At 42.2% G+C, this 15,128-nt stretch overlaps 1 protein-coding gene across 2 annotated transcripts in view; it reads left to right on the top strand.

Moving 5' to 3' along the window:
* Positions 1 to 2,449: 2,449 nt before the first annotated feature.
* Positions 2,450 to 15,128, top strand: part of POLR1B (RNA polymerase I subunit B) — a 40,422-nt gene continuing 27,743 nt past the window's right edge. The window contains exons 1-7 of one of the 2 annotated variants that reach the window (XM_012434436.3): positions 2,450 to 2,651; positions 6,683 to 6,850; positions 7,397 to 7,543; positions 8,860 to 8,992; positions 10,556 to 10,692; positions 11,465 to 11,688; positions 12,335 to 12,506. In XM_012434436.3, the coding sequence (XP_012289859.1) occupies positions 2,475 to 2,651; positions 6,683 to 6,850; positions 7,397 to 7,543; positions 8,860 to 8,992; positions 10,556 to 10,692; positions 11,465 to 11,688; positions 12,335 to 12,506 (1,158 nt within the window). In that variant the 5' untranslated portion in view covers positions 2,450 to 2,474. The remainder of the gene's footprint in view (positions 2,652 to 6,682; positions 6,851 to 7,396; positions 7,544 to 8,859; positions 8,993 to 10,555; positions 10,693 to 11,464; positions 11,689 to 12,334; positions 12,507 to 15,128) is intronic. The other variant, XM_064377979.1, reaches the window with a different exon arrangement.

Genomic DNA, 15,128 nt, shown 5'->3' with positions numbered 1-15,128 from the left:
GTAGATCACATGCTAGGCCATAAAACAAGTCTCAGTAAATTTAAAAGAATTGAAGTCATACTACACATGTTCTCTATGTTGGAATAAAATCAGAAATCAATAACAAATTTTGTTAATTTCTGTATTAATGAAGAAATATACAAGTAAAGAGTTTGGACTAATAATTCCTTTTTTTTCTTTTTTACCTACTAAGCATGAAATTTTTTTTTTTTTTTTTTTCTGCGACGGAGTCTCGCTCTGTCACCCAGGCTGGAGTACAGTGGCACAATCTCAGCTCACTGCAACCTCTGCCTCCCAGGTTCAAGTGATTCTCCTGCCTCAGCCTCCCGAGTAGCTGGGACTACGGTGTGCACCACCACGCCTGGCTAATTTTTTGTATTTTTAGTAGAGATGGGGTTTCACCATGTTAGCCAGAATAGTCTCGATCTCCTGACCTCGTGATCCTCTCACCGCGGCCTCCCAAAGTGTTGGGATTACAGGTGTGAGCCACTGAGCCTGGCCTGACTAATAATTCTTTTAAAACTTCCCACAGGGAAAAGCCCAGGACCAGATGGCAACCCAGATGGTAAGGAATTAACACCAATATTTCACAGATTCTCCTAAAAAGTAGAAGAGAAGGAAATACTCTTTAGCTAACTTTATGAGGTCACTCTTAATACTCTGATACCAAAACTAGACAAAGATGTCACAAGAAAAGTAAATAGCAGACCAAAAATCTCTTAGGAATACAAATGGAAAGACTCTTCAACAAAATACTAGTCAACCAAATCCAGCAACATAGAAAAAGGATTCTACATTATGACTAAGTAGGACGTATCCTAAGATTACAATGTTTGGAATAACACATGTTCTCTTCTAAGTGGGAGCTAGGCTGGGGGTGGTCGCTCATGCCTGTAATCTCAGTACTTTAGGAGGCCAAGGTGGGCAGATCACATGAGGCCAGGAGTTTGAGTCCAGCGTGGGCAACATGGTTAAATCTCGTCTTTACTAAAAATTCAAGAATTAGCCCGCCATGGTGGTGCATGCCTGTAATCCCAGCTACTCTGATGGCTGAAGCACAACAATCACTTGAATCTGAGAAAAGGAGGTTGCGGTGAGCCAAGATCACACCACTGCTCTCCAGCCTGGGTGGCAGAGCAAGACCCTGTCTCAAAAAAATTAAATTAAAAAGTGGAAGCTAAACATTGGGTACACATGGACATACAGATGGGAACAGCAGACACTGGGGACTACTAGAGCAGGGGAGCAAAGGTTTAAAACTACTCATTGGATACAAAACTACCCATTGGAACCTGGGTGACAGGCTCAACCGTATCCCAGACCTCAGCATCACGCAATATACCTTTGTAACAAACTTGCACATGTACCCCCGATTCTAAAATAAACGTTGAGAAGGGGAAAAAAGAATGCAAAGCTTATTTAACTTACAAAATTTACTTAATATACCACTTTAGTAGAAAAAAGGGGCAAAAAGCACATGATCATTTCAGTCTACACTGAAAAAGCATTTGGCAATACACAACACTCTTGGGAAAAAAACCTCTCAACAAACTAGAAATAAGTTACTTTCTCAACTTGATAAAGAGCATCTTTGGAAAAACCCACAGCCTACATCATATTAATGGTGATGTGAACGCTCCAGTTGGGAGCTTTCTTCCAGTATCAGGCACAAAACAAGTATATTTATTCTTGTCAGTTCAACATTGTACTAAATGTTGGACGCCCCCCTGTCTCAGCCTCTCCATCTGAGACCACCCGACCCCTACCCTACCTTGCTCCCCAGGCCTCCCCCAGGACTCCAGTCCAGAAGATGCGGGGAGGTTAGTGGGGCCGATCACTGCTTGGCCTTCCGGGGGTGAGCCTCGCGAGTTAGGAGTTGGGTAAAGAGTCAGCCCGGGGCCCGGCATCCGATTTTTCGTTGAAGCAAAGACTTTGTCCGGATGACTCCCCAGGTCGGCATCAGCGTGGGACTGGGAACAGGTTAAGGGAAATAGATGGGAAACTGAGAAGACCGCTCTCCTCCAATCCTAATTGACTGAGCCAATGAGAGCCAAAGAGGTCACACGCTCAACTGGGCAAGGAGTGGGTTTCCACCTTCGGCATCTTTAGCAGAGCAGGGAGATGCGTGGGTCAACTGGGCAAGGAGTGGGTTTCCACCTTTGGCATCTTTAGCAGAGCAGGGAGATGCGTGGGTCAACTGGGCAAGGAGTGGGTTTCCACCTTCGGCATTTTTAGCAGAGCAGGGAGATGCGTGGGGCGGAAGATGGGAGAAGGGGCAGACCCGCCACGCTCTGGCTGGTTACAGCGTTAACCGGCCCGTTCACTCGACGGTTTTGGTTCTACGTCGACCCCATAAAACCGAAGGGCCTAAGGCGGGCGGAACAAGAGGGAACTACATTTCCCAGCAGGCTGCAGAAGCGGGACTCCGGCCACTACTTCCGGCGCGTACTGAGCGACCGGCGTTAGGTAGCCACATGGATCCCTGCAGCCGGTGGCGAAACCTCCCCGATGGGCCTAGCCTAAAGCACTTGACCGACCCGTCTTATGGAATCCCGCGGGAACAGCAAAAGGCAGCGTTGCAGGAGCTGACGCGGGCGCATGTGGAGTCCTTCAACTATGCTGTGCACGAGGGTCTCGGCCTCGCGGTGCAGGTGAGTGCGGCATCCGCTGGCGCCCTTGCCGCGGCGAGGCCAAGCTCGAGGCTGGCGGGCGAGAGGAGCCAGGCGTGGCTGGAGGAGGGAGGGGCGGGGGTGAGGTCTGGGCCTTGTGGGGCGCGGGCGGGGACAGGGTCCTAGAGAAATGGCTGAGAGACCACAGTGTGACCCCAAACGCGTGTGCTCCTTGATCCTGACAGGCTCAGTGGGTAAGCGGGAGAGCACAACGTGTTGAACAAGACGCAGAGCTGGGCCTCGTGGAACTTGTATTCAAGTCGTCTAAGACATGTATTCGTGATTTCTGGATTGAAAAGTGATTGCGAACCATAGTTTCTTGTTGGATACTTTCTAGGTTCTGTGAGAGTGAGGAAGTGGCTTATTGGGGATGTATTTCCCAACCATTCACAATGCACATGCCTTTGTATCACTTGAAGACACCTCCAAAACGTACCTCAAAAAATTCTGAACTTATTTGTAGTTGCAGTGTAATGTACAACGTTATCCTTTAGTTTCCTTCTCTTAGAGCTTTAAAGAGAGAAACTACTCATTTGTTCTGAATTAAGTAGGTGCTAAAGAAGGTATAAATAAGTCGTAAAGGCAAGATTGAATCGAAAAGTGTAATGGCATTACTAGCGTAGGGTAATGGTAGCAGAATTTAGGTGAGGATGGTGGGGGAAAGTTTCGTTTAGTAAGCATCCTCAGTGTCTCTAGGCACTAGGCTCTGAGGATGTGGAGGAGGCAGTCCCGTGTAAGAGACAGTTCATACATTTAAGTGCTCCTTGTCGTGTTTTGGGGTTGAAGGAGTGAAGATAGGAAAGCAGTCCATACCAATACGCGAGCACTGCTCTGTCAAGAGATTGTATGGGCTACTGTGGGAGCATATGGGCAGCGCAACTAATCCAGGAGTTTGAGAAAGGGCGGGATTAGATGAGTTCAAGAGGTGAGAAACATGCATTCCGTCCAGGGGAAGAGTAGAGCAGAGTCACATGCTTAGGGGACCCTACCTGTGGTTTTGTTGCGTAAGATTTGTGTTGTGAGAGATACGGGTAGAGATAATGTGAAGAGCTTTGATTGCCAGTCTAATACTTGAACTCTATTCCGCAAATAATATGGAAGGCATTAAAATTTATTTTTTGGGAAGACAAGAGTGGTGGGGATATTTGCATGTATTGTGCCTGGATTCTTAGAGTATCATGTCTGTGAGAAAAAATACCTAATTAAAAGTTAATTGGACCAGGTACAGTGGCTCACACCTGTAATCCCAGGACTTTGGGAGGCCGAGGCAGAAGGATGGCTTGAGCCCAGGATTTCAAGACCAGCTTGGGTAACATAGTGAAACCTCGTCCCCTACAAAAGTTAACAGATGGCAAGGCATAGTGGTGCTCACATGTGGTCCCAGCTACTTAGGAGGCTAAGGTGGGAGGCTAACTTGAGCCCAGGAATTCAAGGCTGCAATGAGCTTTGATTATGCCACTGCACTCCAGCCAGGGTAACAGAGTGAGACCTTGTCTTTAAAAAAAAATAATCAAATTGAGAAATTTTAGAAAAGCACTAATTCATTTAAAAATAAACCAATCGATTGGGTGTGGTGGCTCTTGCCTGTAATCCCAGCACTTTGGTAGGCTGAGGCAGGCGTATCACTTGAGGTCAGGGTTCCAGACCAGCCTGGCCAACATAGTGAAACCCCATCTCTACTAAAAATACAAAAATTAGCCGGACATGGTGGCACATGTCTGTATTCCCAGCTACTTGGGAGGCCGAGACACAAGAACCGCTTGAACCCTGGAAGTGAAGGTTGCAGTAAGCCAAGATTGCACCACTGCACTCCAGCCTGGGTGACAGAGCAAGACTCTGTCTCAAAAATAAATAAATAAACAGAAATAAAAATAAACCAATTATATGTTAACATTTTTATGAAAAACATTTTTCAAAGCAAAAAAGAAATTAGATGAATTGCATTATTAAAAACCTTTTTAATGTCTGGCTTAATGAAAAGACAGCTGGATTCTCATGTCTGCTTCTGCATTCAGTTCCTTGTGATATATTGTTTTGGTTGAAGTAGATGAAGAAAATTTGGCCCTGCATAGAAAATGATGTCACAACTTAGCTAGGACTGTAATGATAATGTATTTGAAAATGTTCTGTAAAACACAGTAAAGTAAATGACTAATATTTATAAAGCCAAGAGAAAAAAGAGTTTTATCATATTTTTATTTACTTACAAAATGTAATTTTGCCTACTTTCTTTGGAGTGAATTCTTCCTGTGAGTCAGAATTTATGTGTCTGTCTTTTCAAAATATTTTCAAAATACAATTGATTTTTATTACTTGGGGAGTCTATATTTGCAAATTCACCCACTCACTAAAATTTACTTATACTGCAAAAGCACCGTGTCCAGAAGCAGTGAAAAAGTTGAGTTGTTCAGTGTCCATTTTTCCAGCTGAGATCCAACAAGGTGATGCTCGGCCTTCTTGTTTTAAGTTTATAAACTATAAACAGGGGTCATCTTCACTATCTATTTAGTGTGTGTTTGTGCTTTTTGTTGTGGATTTTATTGTTTAAAATGGCCCCCAAGCAAAGTATTAAAATTCTGTATAAAGTTCCTAGGCAAAAGAAGGCTGTGCTGTGCCTTTTGGGAATAATATTAATACATGCATTTAACATAGGCTTTGTTCAAGCATGAGTTAGGGACTCAGTAATATATATTAAATAAGGTGCCTTTAAACAGAAACACACATAATGCGAGATTGCATATTGATCAGTTGATGAAATGTGACCAGAGGCTTGCAGGAAGCTAACCATGTATTTACCCTAGGAGCAGTGGTTCAGTATTGGCTAATTCAGTGTTTATGGCAACTGTGTAGAACACAACTGTTGTGAATAACAACAATTCACTGTATTTAGATCTAAATAGTACAGCTGTGTCTTGAGAAAGCAAATCTTCTAATCCTTCTTTTTTTTAACTAATGCTCCATTCTTTTTTTTTGAGACAGGATCTACTTTGTCACCCAGGCTGGAATGCAGTGGCATGATTATAGTGTGGCATGATTATAGCTCACTGCAGCGTCAACCTTCCAGACTGAAGTGATCCTCCCACCTCAACCTCTCAAGTAGCTGGGACCACAGGCACACACCACTATGGCCGACTAATTTTTTTATTTTTATTTTTTGTAGAGACAGGGTCTCCCTATGTGGCCCAGGCTGGTCTCGAACTCCTGGGCTCAAGTTGTCCTCCTACCTCGGTCTCCCAAATATTGGGATTACAGGTGTGAGCCACTGCACCTTGCTTTTATTTTTAAATAAAATATGAAATTCTAAAATAATACCAGCTTTAGATAAAATTTAAAAATTTAGAAAAGGTCAGTTAACTCACATGAGGGTAGAGAACCTCACTGGTATTCTTTCTTGGCTCCATTTTTTTCATTCTCATTATTCTAAGACTAAGGCTAGGAGGTTGCCTGTGATGAATATGTAGGAGAGCTTGGTGACCCCTCTTCCTCAGAACAGCAAAGCTTCCCCCACAGAGTGGTGCAAAGAAGTAACTTCTGTGGAAGGGGAAACCCCCGCTGGCCACCATCTTTTCCTTTTCATGGCTCTGGCTTCAGTATGAAGTAACCATTGTACATTAAGCATCTAGTCCTAAGTCCTAAAGGTTGTTTCCATATCCTTGCTTTATTAGCAGCAGTGCTCATTTGTCTTGCTATGCACATAGACAAGGTAAGAATACACAAGCCTCTTGGTTCGGAGAACAGGAGCTTTGTTCTGTTCCTAGCTGTATCCCTAGAGCTTGCTACGGTCTCTGACACATAGTAGACACTCAAAGAAATCTTGAGCTAATAATACATTGTGGCTTTATGTATTTAGTGAAGTTATAAGTAGAATGGAGGTAGCCTTAACTGTCTTTTTTAGGTGTGTCATGGTGGCATCACAGGCATCAGTGTTTACAGAACACATAAGATTTGGAAGAGTCTTAGAGAAAAAGTGCCTTGGAAATGCAAGCAGTTTAATACTGTGAATTGCATTTCAGGCTATACCTCCCTTCGAATTTGCTTTCAAAGATCAGCGTGTCTCTTTTACTATTCTGGATGCTGTTATCAGTCCACCTACAGTTCCAAAAGGGACCATCTGCAAAGAGGCCAGCGTTTATCCAGCAGAATGCCGGGGCCGAAGGAGTACCTATCGTGGGAAGTTGACAGTGAGTACTCTCACACTGCACATATTTGGGACTAGGGCAGGTGCCTAATAAAGTTGATGCCAGAAATTGCTATCATGGTGCTGTTGTCTAAGAGATTCCCACCTTCTGGCCGGGCGCGGTGGCTCAAGCCTATAATCCCAGCACTTTGGGAGGCCGAGGCGGGTGGATCACGAGGTCAAGAGATCGAGACCATCCTGGTCAACATTGTGAAACCCCGTCTCTACTAATACAAAAAAATTAGCTGGGCACGGTGGCGCGTGCCTGTAATCCCAGCTACTCAGGAGGCTGAGGCAGGAGAATTGCCTGAACCCAGGAGGCGGAGGTTGCGGTGAGCCGAGATCGCGCCATTGCACTCCAGCCTGGGTAACAAGAGCGAGACTCCGTCTCAAAAAAAAAAAAAAAAAAAAAAAAAAGAGATTCCCACCTTCTAAATCTAAGGCATAAAATCATTTAATTGATCTTCTTCCTCAGTCTTTGAAAATACTCATTTGTTTTCTCAGATGCAGATATTTATGTTAAGTAATTTTTTCTCTCATTTTTTTTTAGGCCGATATCAACTGGGCAGTGAATGGAATCTCAAAAGGAATTATTAAGCAGTCTCTGGGCTATGTTCCCATCATGGTGAAGTCCAAGCTTTGCAACTTACACAACCTTCCCCCACAAGCCCTCATTCAGCACCATGAGGAGGCAGAGGTAATCACGGGCATCCAGGTGTGAGACAGTAGAGAAGGCCTGAGTTGGGAGTAGGAAGACAAGAAGTGTGTCAGTGGGGGCCAGATTTTCTTCTGCTCCACTTTCTGGATAGGTGAAAGAGATATCAGTATCTTGCCTGCATACAGGGTATGGCTCTGCATGGCTATCAAATTAGACAATATGAAAAAGTGGCTATAAAATTAGAGACTATTATTGGTTGGGGGGAAGAATTGGTAGGTTTTTCTGAATGACAAAGACATACTTCCATGAAATTTGTTTTTTTCAAGCTGTCTTAACCCACAAAGCTATTGGCAAAAATGTTTGTTTAGCTGGGCATGGTGGTGGCATGCACTGTTAGTTCCAGCTACTTGGGAGGCTGAGGCAGGAGCGTTGCTTGAGCCCAGGAGGCCTGACTGCAGTGAGCCGGGATTGTGCCACTGCACTCCAGCCTGGGAGACAGAGTGATACCCTATCACTAAAAATTGAATTAAAATGTCTGCTTTTATAATAGTAAGATTCTGTGTGCATATTTAATGACTCATGCCTTCCCTTCATCATTTCTTTCAGCTGTATTAGGTGGCTTTACAGTGTTAAGTTGAGGTAATCAAGACATACAGACTGTGCCTACAGTAGAGGCAGATGGTGTTATGTGGCGGGAAGAGGGTTTTGGTGTCAGATCTGGATTTGACACACAACTCTTCCACTTACCAGTCATGTGGCTGGGAGGTTAATCTCCCTGAGCCTCAGTTTCCTCTGCTGCAAATGGCATAATAGCTATCTCACTCATTATTATGAGAATTAAGTGTTATGATGACATAGAGCATCTAGTATAATATGCCTGTTTCATAGAAGGCAATTCTTAAATAGTAGCTCTTTATTACAAAAATGTGATATTGAGTGGAGTTATTAAAAGTATTTTTTTGAACTTATTTGGGAAACCATACTCGAGTATCGAAGCAAAATGGTTACAGTTTTTATCTTTCGACACCTCTTTGGAGTAAGTTTTTTTTTTAGTGTTATTTGAAGACTGAAGTCATTTTAGGGGACAGAAAAGCAGGTTAGGCTGAGCCTGTCTAATAGAAGTACCCTGTTTTTCTTCCATACTTTTCTCCCATGTCCCTCAGACCTTTGTAACCTACGTGAGAAAACTTAATTCATACAAAGGCAGTGTCTGTGTACTGTGTTCTCAAGGGATCAGTAGTACCTTTCACCTCTGTGCTCCTGTTCTGTGTGTTGTACTACCTTGGGTAGGAATGAGGTTCATGTTTACAGTCATGTATCTTTGTTTAACAAATTATAATTAATATCTTTGGCAGGAAATGGGGGGCTATTTTATAATCAATGGCATTGAAAAGGTCATCCGAATGTTGATTATGCCTCGGAGAAATTTTCCCATTGCAATGATAAGACCAAAATGGAAAACCAGAGGGCCTGGTTATACTCAGTATGGTAAGTTCTGGAGATTACTAGAATGTTTTTAAGGAAAATTTAAAACCTTTTTTTTTTTTTTTAAGTAGATGCATTTAAATAGTCTTTGATAATTTTCTTTTTTTTTCTTTTTTTTTTTTCCTGAGACAGAGTCTCACTCTGGCACCCAGGCTGGAATGCAGAGTGGTGTGATCACAACTCACCATGGCCTCAACCTTCACAGGCTCAGGTGATCCTCCCACCCCATCCTTCCAAGTAGCTGGGACCACAGGCACATGCCACCATGCCTGGCTAATTTTGTAGAGATGGAGTTTCACCATGTTGCCAGGCTGATCTCGAACTCTTGGGCTCAAGCAGTCCTTCCGCCTCAGCCTGCCAAATTGCTGAGATTGCATGTGTGAGCCACCATGCCTGGGCTTTCTTTTGTTTTTTGTTTTTTTGTTTTTTTCTATTGCGCATTCCTGTGTTAAGTTTTCATAATGGGGATGGAAGAAGAAATGGAGAGATGTTAGTCAGAGGATACAGACTTGCAGTTACAAGACGAGTAAGTTCTGGGGATCTGATGTACAGCCTGGTGACGATAGTAATACTGTATTGCTTACTTAAAATTCGATGAGTAAATTTTAGGTGTCTCAACCACACACGCGTACATACATACAAATGATAACTATGGGTGGTGATTGATGTTTTCATCAGTTTGATTGTGGAAATCATTACATGTATATGTATATTCAAGGTATTGTCCACTTTGAATATATATGATTTTTATCAATTATAAGCATTTTAAAAATTACAAAAAATTCATAATGGAAAACCTGCTTTCTATTATGTTTTACCTGTGCAAACTGAAAGAGTATGTGTATTTTTGTTATTGCTTATGAAGATGAAAGCTAGTCTGGCTTGGCCATAGGTGGGAGTGGGTCTTGGATGTCTTCAGGTTCAGGCTACTGTGGCACACCCCTCAGGGTCTCTGTCTGACAGCCACCTGGCCTCTGTTTGAGCACTCTCTGTGACAGTGCCTAAGATAGTATGTTGCATTCTTGAGCTGCCTTGAAAGTTAAACAATTTGTCCTGATAGTTGAGCTAAAAATCAGATTTTAATTGTAGTCATACATACTGTACCTAGAAAAGGAGCATGTCAGAATGTCTAGTCATTTTCTTTTGCCTGAGTTGATAGTGGTGTGGCTTAGCAGTCTTTGCCTGAAACTGAAATAAACTTAAAATCTAAAATTCTGCTTTTCTCTATTGGTACTATTAGATCAAACACCATGTCTTGACCAGACTCCACAGTTTAAGAGGGATATGAAATGCTAAAAGACGTGGACTCTGTTCTGGAGGAAAACTTTGAAGTTTGCTTAAATTCATAGCTTCAGTTATTTTACATTAGTGTTTCACAATCTGGGTAGATTTTGTATGCAAGAGGACATTTGCTAAGTTTTAGAAACATTTTTGATTACCATTCTTGGCTAAACTTAATGATTTGGCTTTAATTGTGTCTAAGAGGGTAAGATTGTTCAGAAAAAAATGATTGAAGCAATTATAGAATCACTGAGTTTCTGATTTTTTTGTTGTTTGGTTCAATAGGAGTTTCAATGCACTGTGTGAGAGAAGAACATTCTGCTGTCAATATGAACCTCCACTACCTGGAAAATGGCACTGTTATGTTGAACTTTATTTACCGGAAAGAACTGTTTTTTCTTCCTTTGGGATTTGCACTTAAGGTATGACTTAATGAATGCATTCTTTTGTTATGAAGAATTCATTGAAGGTAGTATCCTGTGCAGATTGGATGTATTCTCCTTATTAAATAATGTACTAGTTATCTACTGCTCCAAAACAAATTACCTCAAAATTGAATAGCTTAAAACATCAATAAACATTTCTGTCTCACAGTTTCTGTGGATCAGGAGTTTGAGAGTGCTTTGGCTGGACGTTTGTGGCCTGGGGTCTCAGGAGGTTGTATTGAGATGTCAGACAGGACTGCAGTCATTTTGAGGACTTCCAAGGTGGCTCACTCACATGGTTGGCAAATCAGTGATGGTTGTTGGCAGGTGGTCTCCTCATGGGGTTGTTGTCTACATGGCCCTTTCTGTAGGCTGTTTGAGACAGCTGTCTTCCTCCACGTAGTGAGCTGAGAGAACAGAGAGCAGAAGATGCAGAAGGCAAAACTGCAGTGCCCTTTGTGACCTAGCCCTGGGAGTCTCCCGTCATCTTTTCCACCACATTCTCTTGGTCAAGCAGTCCAACCTTGATTCAGCATGGGAGAAAACTACACATGTTTATGAACACCAAGAGGTGAAGATCTTGGAGGCCATATTGCTGTCTGGCTATCATACAAAGAATGCTTTATTTTAGAGTTTGCTTTGGTTCAGCATTAGCAGAGTACTAATTTCCTTAGGTATTAAAAAAGAGAAGATAATTGTTACTGAATAGATGAAATATTTTAGTTATTAGTGAGAAATTAAAAAGGAAACCTTTTATTTTCTGTTCTAGGCACTTGTCAGCTTTTCTGATTATCAGATCTTTCAGGAGCTCATCAAAGGAAAAGAGGATGATTCTTTCTTTAGAAACTCTGTTTCTCAGATGTTAAGGATTGTAATGGAAGAGGGTTGTTCCACACAAAAACAGGTCCTTAACTATCTAGGTGAATGCTTCAGAGTAAAGCTCAATGTTCCTGACTGGTACCCAAATGAGCAAGCTGCGGAGTTCCTGTTTAAGTATGTGTGCTTTGCCTGAACTGTTTTTGAAGGGGCAGAGGGCCGTCAGTGGTTCTTTGTATTCGTTGCAGTTTGGGTGGGTGAGTCATCTGGGAATGAGAATGGATCTTGGGGTAGAATTCTGGTCCTTGCTAGCTGGGGGCTGCCTTTGTTTTTGTGGCTATTCTCACCTTTATTTTTTAGTAGTCGTGTTTTATTTTATTGTCCTTTTTAACTTTTATTTTGAAATCAATTCTGACTTCCAGAATAATGTCCAAATGGTACATTGGACTCATATTCACAAATTGTGAACATTTCATTAATTTACATTTGCTTTTTTACTTGCTGTGTACACAGATGTACATTTTTCTTTCTGTACTATTTGAAGGTTGCAGGCTTTGTGTCTCTAATTCTTCAAAGCAAGGACTTTGTCTTATATAACCACTGTATAATTACTAAAGGAGCCAGCTCCATACCAGTGCTGTCCAGTATGTAGACACATGCCACATGATGAGCACTTCAAATGTGACCAGTGCAGGTCAAAAACTGAATGCTTAATTTTATTTAATTAACGTTAAGTAAGCATGAATTAGGGATCTTGGTTAATAGAGCATTAAGTAGTATTACCAACTAGATTGTCTTAAGCTTTTTTTTTCTATTTTGACAGCCAGTGCGTCTGTATCCACTTGAAATCCAATACTGAAAAGTTTTATATGCTTTGTCTCATGACACGAAAGCTCTTTGCTTTAGCCAAAGGAGAGTGCATGGAGGACAATCCTGATAGTTTAGTGAACCAAGAAGTCCTTACACCGGGTCAGCTCTTCCTTATGTTTCTGAAGGTAAATGCATACCGCATCCACCCTTGGCCTGTGGTACCACTTGTGGAATGGTGTGACTGTCCAGCACTACTATTTTCTGCATGTTTATTGTTTCTAGTTTTGGCATCTTGTGTGGTCTCTTTTTTGTTTATTCCTTTAGCAGTAAGAGAATCAAAAATCCTAGCTTACACCAGGTTTGGAAATTTGCTTAATAGTTTTATATAAAGACCATATCAAATCTTGGTCATAGTGTTAATGATAAAAAGCAAGTGGCCTATATTCAGACATATGGTTGATCCTCATTATTTGTAGGTTCTGTGTGAATTCACTCACTGACTAAAATTTATTTGTAACCCTAATGTCGTTACTTGGTGCTTTCATGATTATTCACACACATGACAGAGCAGTGAAGAATTTGAGTCTCCCGAGGCAAATGTTACAACTGAGGTATGGCAGGGTAACACTCTGCTTTCCTGTTTCAGTTCATACTGTAAAGAGGGTCTTTTTTGAGGTGTATTCAGTGCTGTGTTTATCATATTGTCGTACTTTTTATTGGTGACTTTTTTTTTTTGAGACAGGATCTCAGCCTCACCTCCCAGGCTCACGAAATCCTCCCACCTCAGCCTCCCAAGCAGCTGGGACTACAGACATGTGCCACCACACCCTGCTAATTTTTAATTTTTTTGTAGAAACAAGGTCCCACTATGTTGTAAAGGCTGGTCTCAAACTCCTGGGCTCAAGTGATCCTCCCGTTTCAGCCTCCCAAAGTGATAAGATTGCAGACATGAGCCACTGCACCTGGCCAGTTTTTGCTATTTATAATGGTTCCTAAGCATAGCACTGAAGTGCTGTCTAGTGTTCAGTGTTAACGAATTAACAAGGTATATTAAATAAGGTACCTTTCAGCAAAAGCTTGCATTAAACAAGGTTGTATAGTGATCCGTTGACCAGACATTATGACCGGAGACTTGCAGGAACCCAGCCCTGTATTTCTCCCCAGGAGCAGTGGTTTTGTATGTGCTACTGCAGTGTTAACTAGAATATAACTACTGTGAGTAGTGAAATTTGCCTGCAAATGTGTATAGAGAGAAAGTTGGCATGGCACAAAAATGATTTCATAAGAATACCGATTCAGTGGCATTTTATATTTTGTGTCTTATCCCCCAAAAGATGTAATCTAAGGGGTAATGTAGTGTTATGGATGATGGAGAGAGCTGAGATAAAAATTTTTTTTTTTTGAGACCGAGTGTCGCTCTATTGCTCAGGCTGGAGTGTGGTGGTACAATCTCAGCTCATTGCAACCTCTGCCTCACAGGTTCAAGTGATTCTCCTGCCTCAGCCTCCCAAGTAGCTGGGACCACAGGCACCTGCCCAGCTAATTCTTTTTGTTTTGTTTTGTTTTGTTTTTGAGATGGAGCCTCGCACTGTTTCCCTGGCTGGAGTTCAGTGGTGCGATTTGGACTCACTGCAGTCTCTGCCTCCTGGGTTCAAGCGATTCTCCTACCTCAGCCTTCCAAGTAGCTGGGATTACAGGCACACACCACCATGCCTAGCTAATTTTTGTATTTTTAGTAGAGACAGGTTTTCATCATGTTGGCCAGGCTGGTCTTGAACTCCTGACCTCTGGTGATCTGCCTGCCTTGCCTGCCTTGGCCTTCCAAAGTGCTGGGATTACAGGTGTGAGCCACTGCGCCTGGCCAATTCTTTATATTTTTAGTAGAGATAAGGTTTCACCATGTCAGCCAGGCTTGTCTCAAACTCCTGACCTCTGGTGATCTGCCCGCCTTGGCCTCTCAAAGTGCTGGGATTACAGGTGTGAGCCACTATGTGTGGCTTCTGATTTATTTTCTTTTTTTCAAGACGGAGTCTTGCTCTGTTGCCCATGTTGGAGTGCAGTGCCACAATCTCTGCTCACTGTAACTACCTCCCAGGTTCAAGTGATTCTCCTGCCTCAGCCTGCCAAGTATCTGGGATTACAGGCGCGTGCCACCACACCCAGCTAATTTTTGTATTTTTAATAGAGACAGGGTTTCACTGTGTTTGCCAGGCTGGTCTTGAACTCCCGATCTCAAGTGATCCACCTGCCTTGGCCTCCCAAAGTGCTGGGATTACAGGCATGAGCCACTGTGCCTAGCCTTCTAATTTCTTATCTAGGCAGTAATTTTTATTTACATTCTTCCCAAAAGGTAATAATTTTTGTTTCTGTTTGCTCTGTCCATAAAATTAAACTGAAAAATTTTAGCAGCCTAGAATTTGCCTGACAAATACTGAAAGCAGGCAGCAGTTTTCTCTTAATTAATTTAATCTGTTATTAAATTAACCTTTCAAGTAAAGGTTAATTTACATTTCCCATCTACTGGAAGTGAAGCATTGGTGGGCTCATTGTATTCCACATTAGAAATGTGTCTTCATTTCACATCAATTCCTAATTAGGAAAAAAAAAGAAAAGAAAAAGAAGTGAGACCAGGGATACAGTGGCTCGTGCCTGTAATCCCAGCACTTTGGGAGGCCAAGGCAGAAGGGTACTTTAGCCCAAGGAGTCTGAGACCAGCCTGGACAACATAGGGAGATCTCTACAGAAATAATAAAACTATTTGCAGTGGCTGGGTGCAGTGGCTCTTGCCTATAATCCCAGCACTTTGA

This window comes from Aotus nancymaae, unplaced genomic scaffold (assembly GCF_030222135.1).
Source record: "Aotus nancymaae isolate 86718 unplaced genomic scaffold, 86718_ANA_hifiasm-v0.15.2.pri h1tg000017l, whole genome shotgun sequence".
Taxonomy (NCBI): Eukaryota; Metazoa; Chordata; class Mammalia; order Primates; family Aotidae; genus Aotus; species Aotus nancymaae.
The sequence above is the reverse complement of the archived record's forward strand: the minus strand, read 5'-3'. Positions and strand labels throughout refer to the sequence as shown.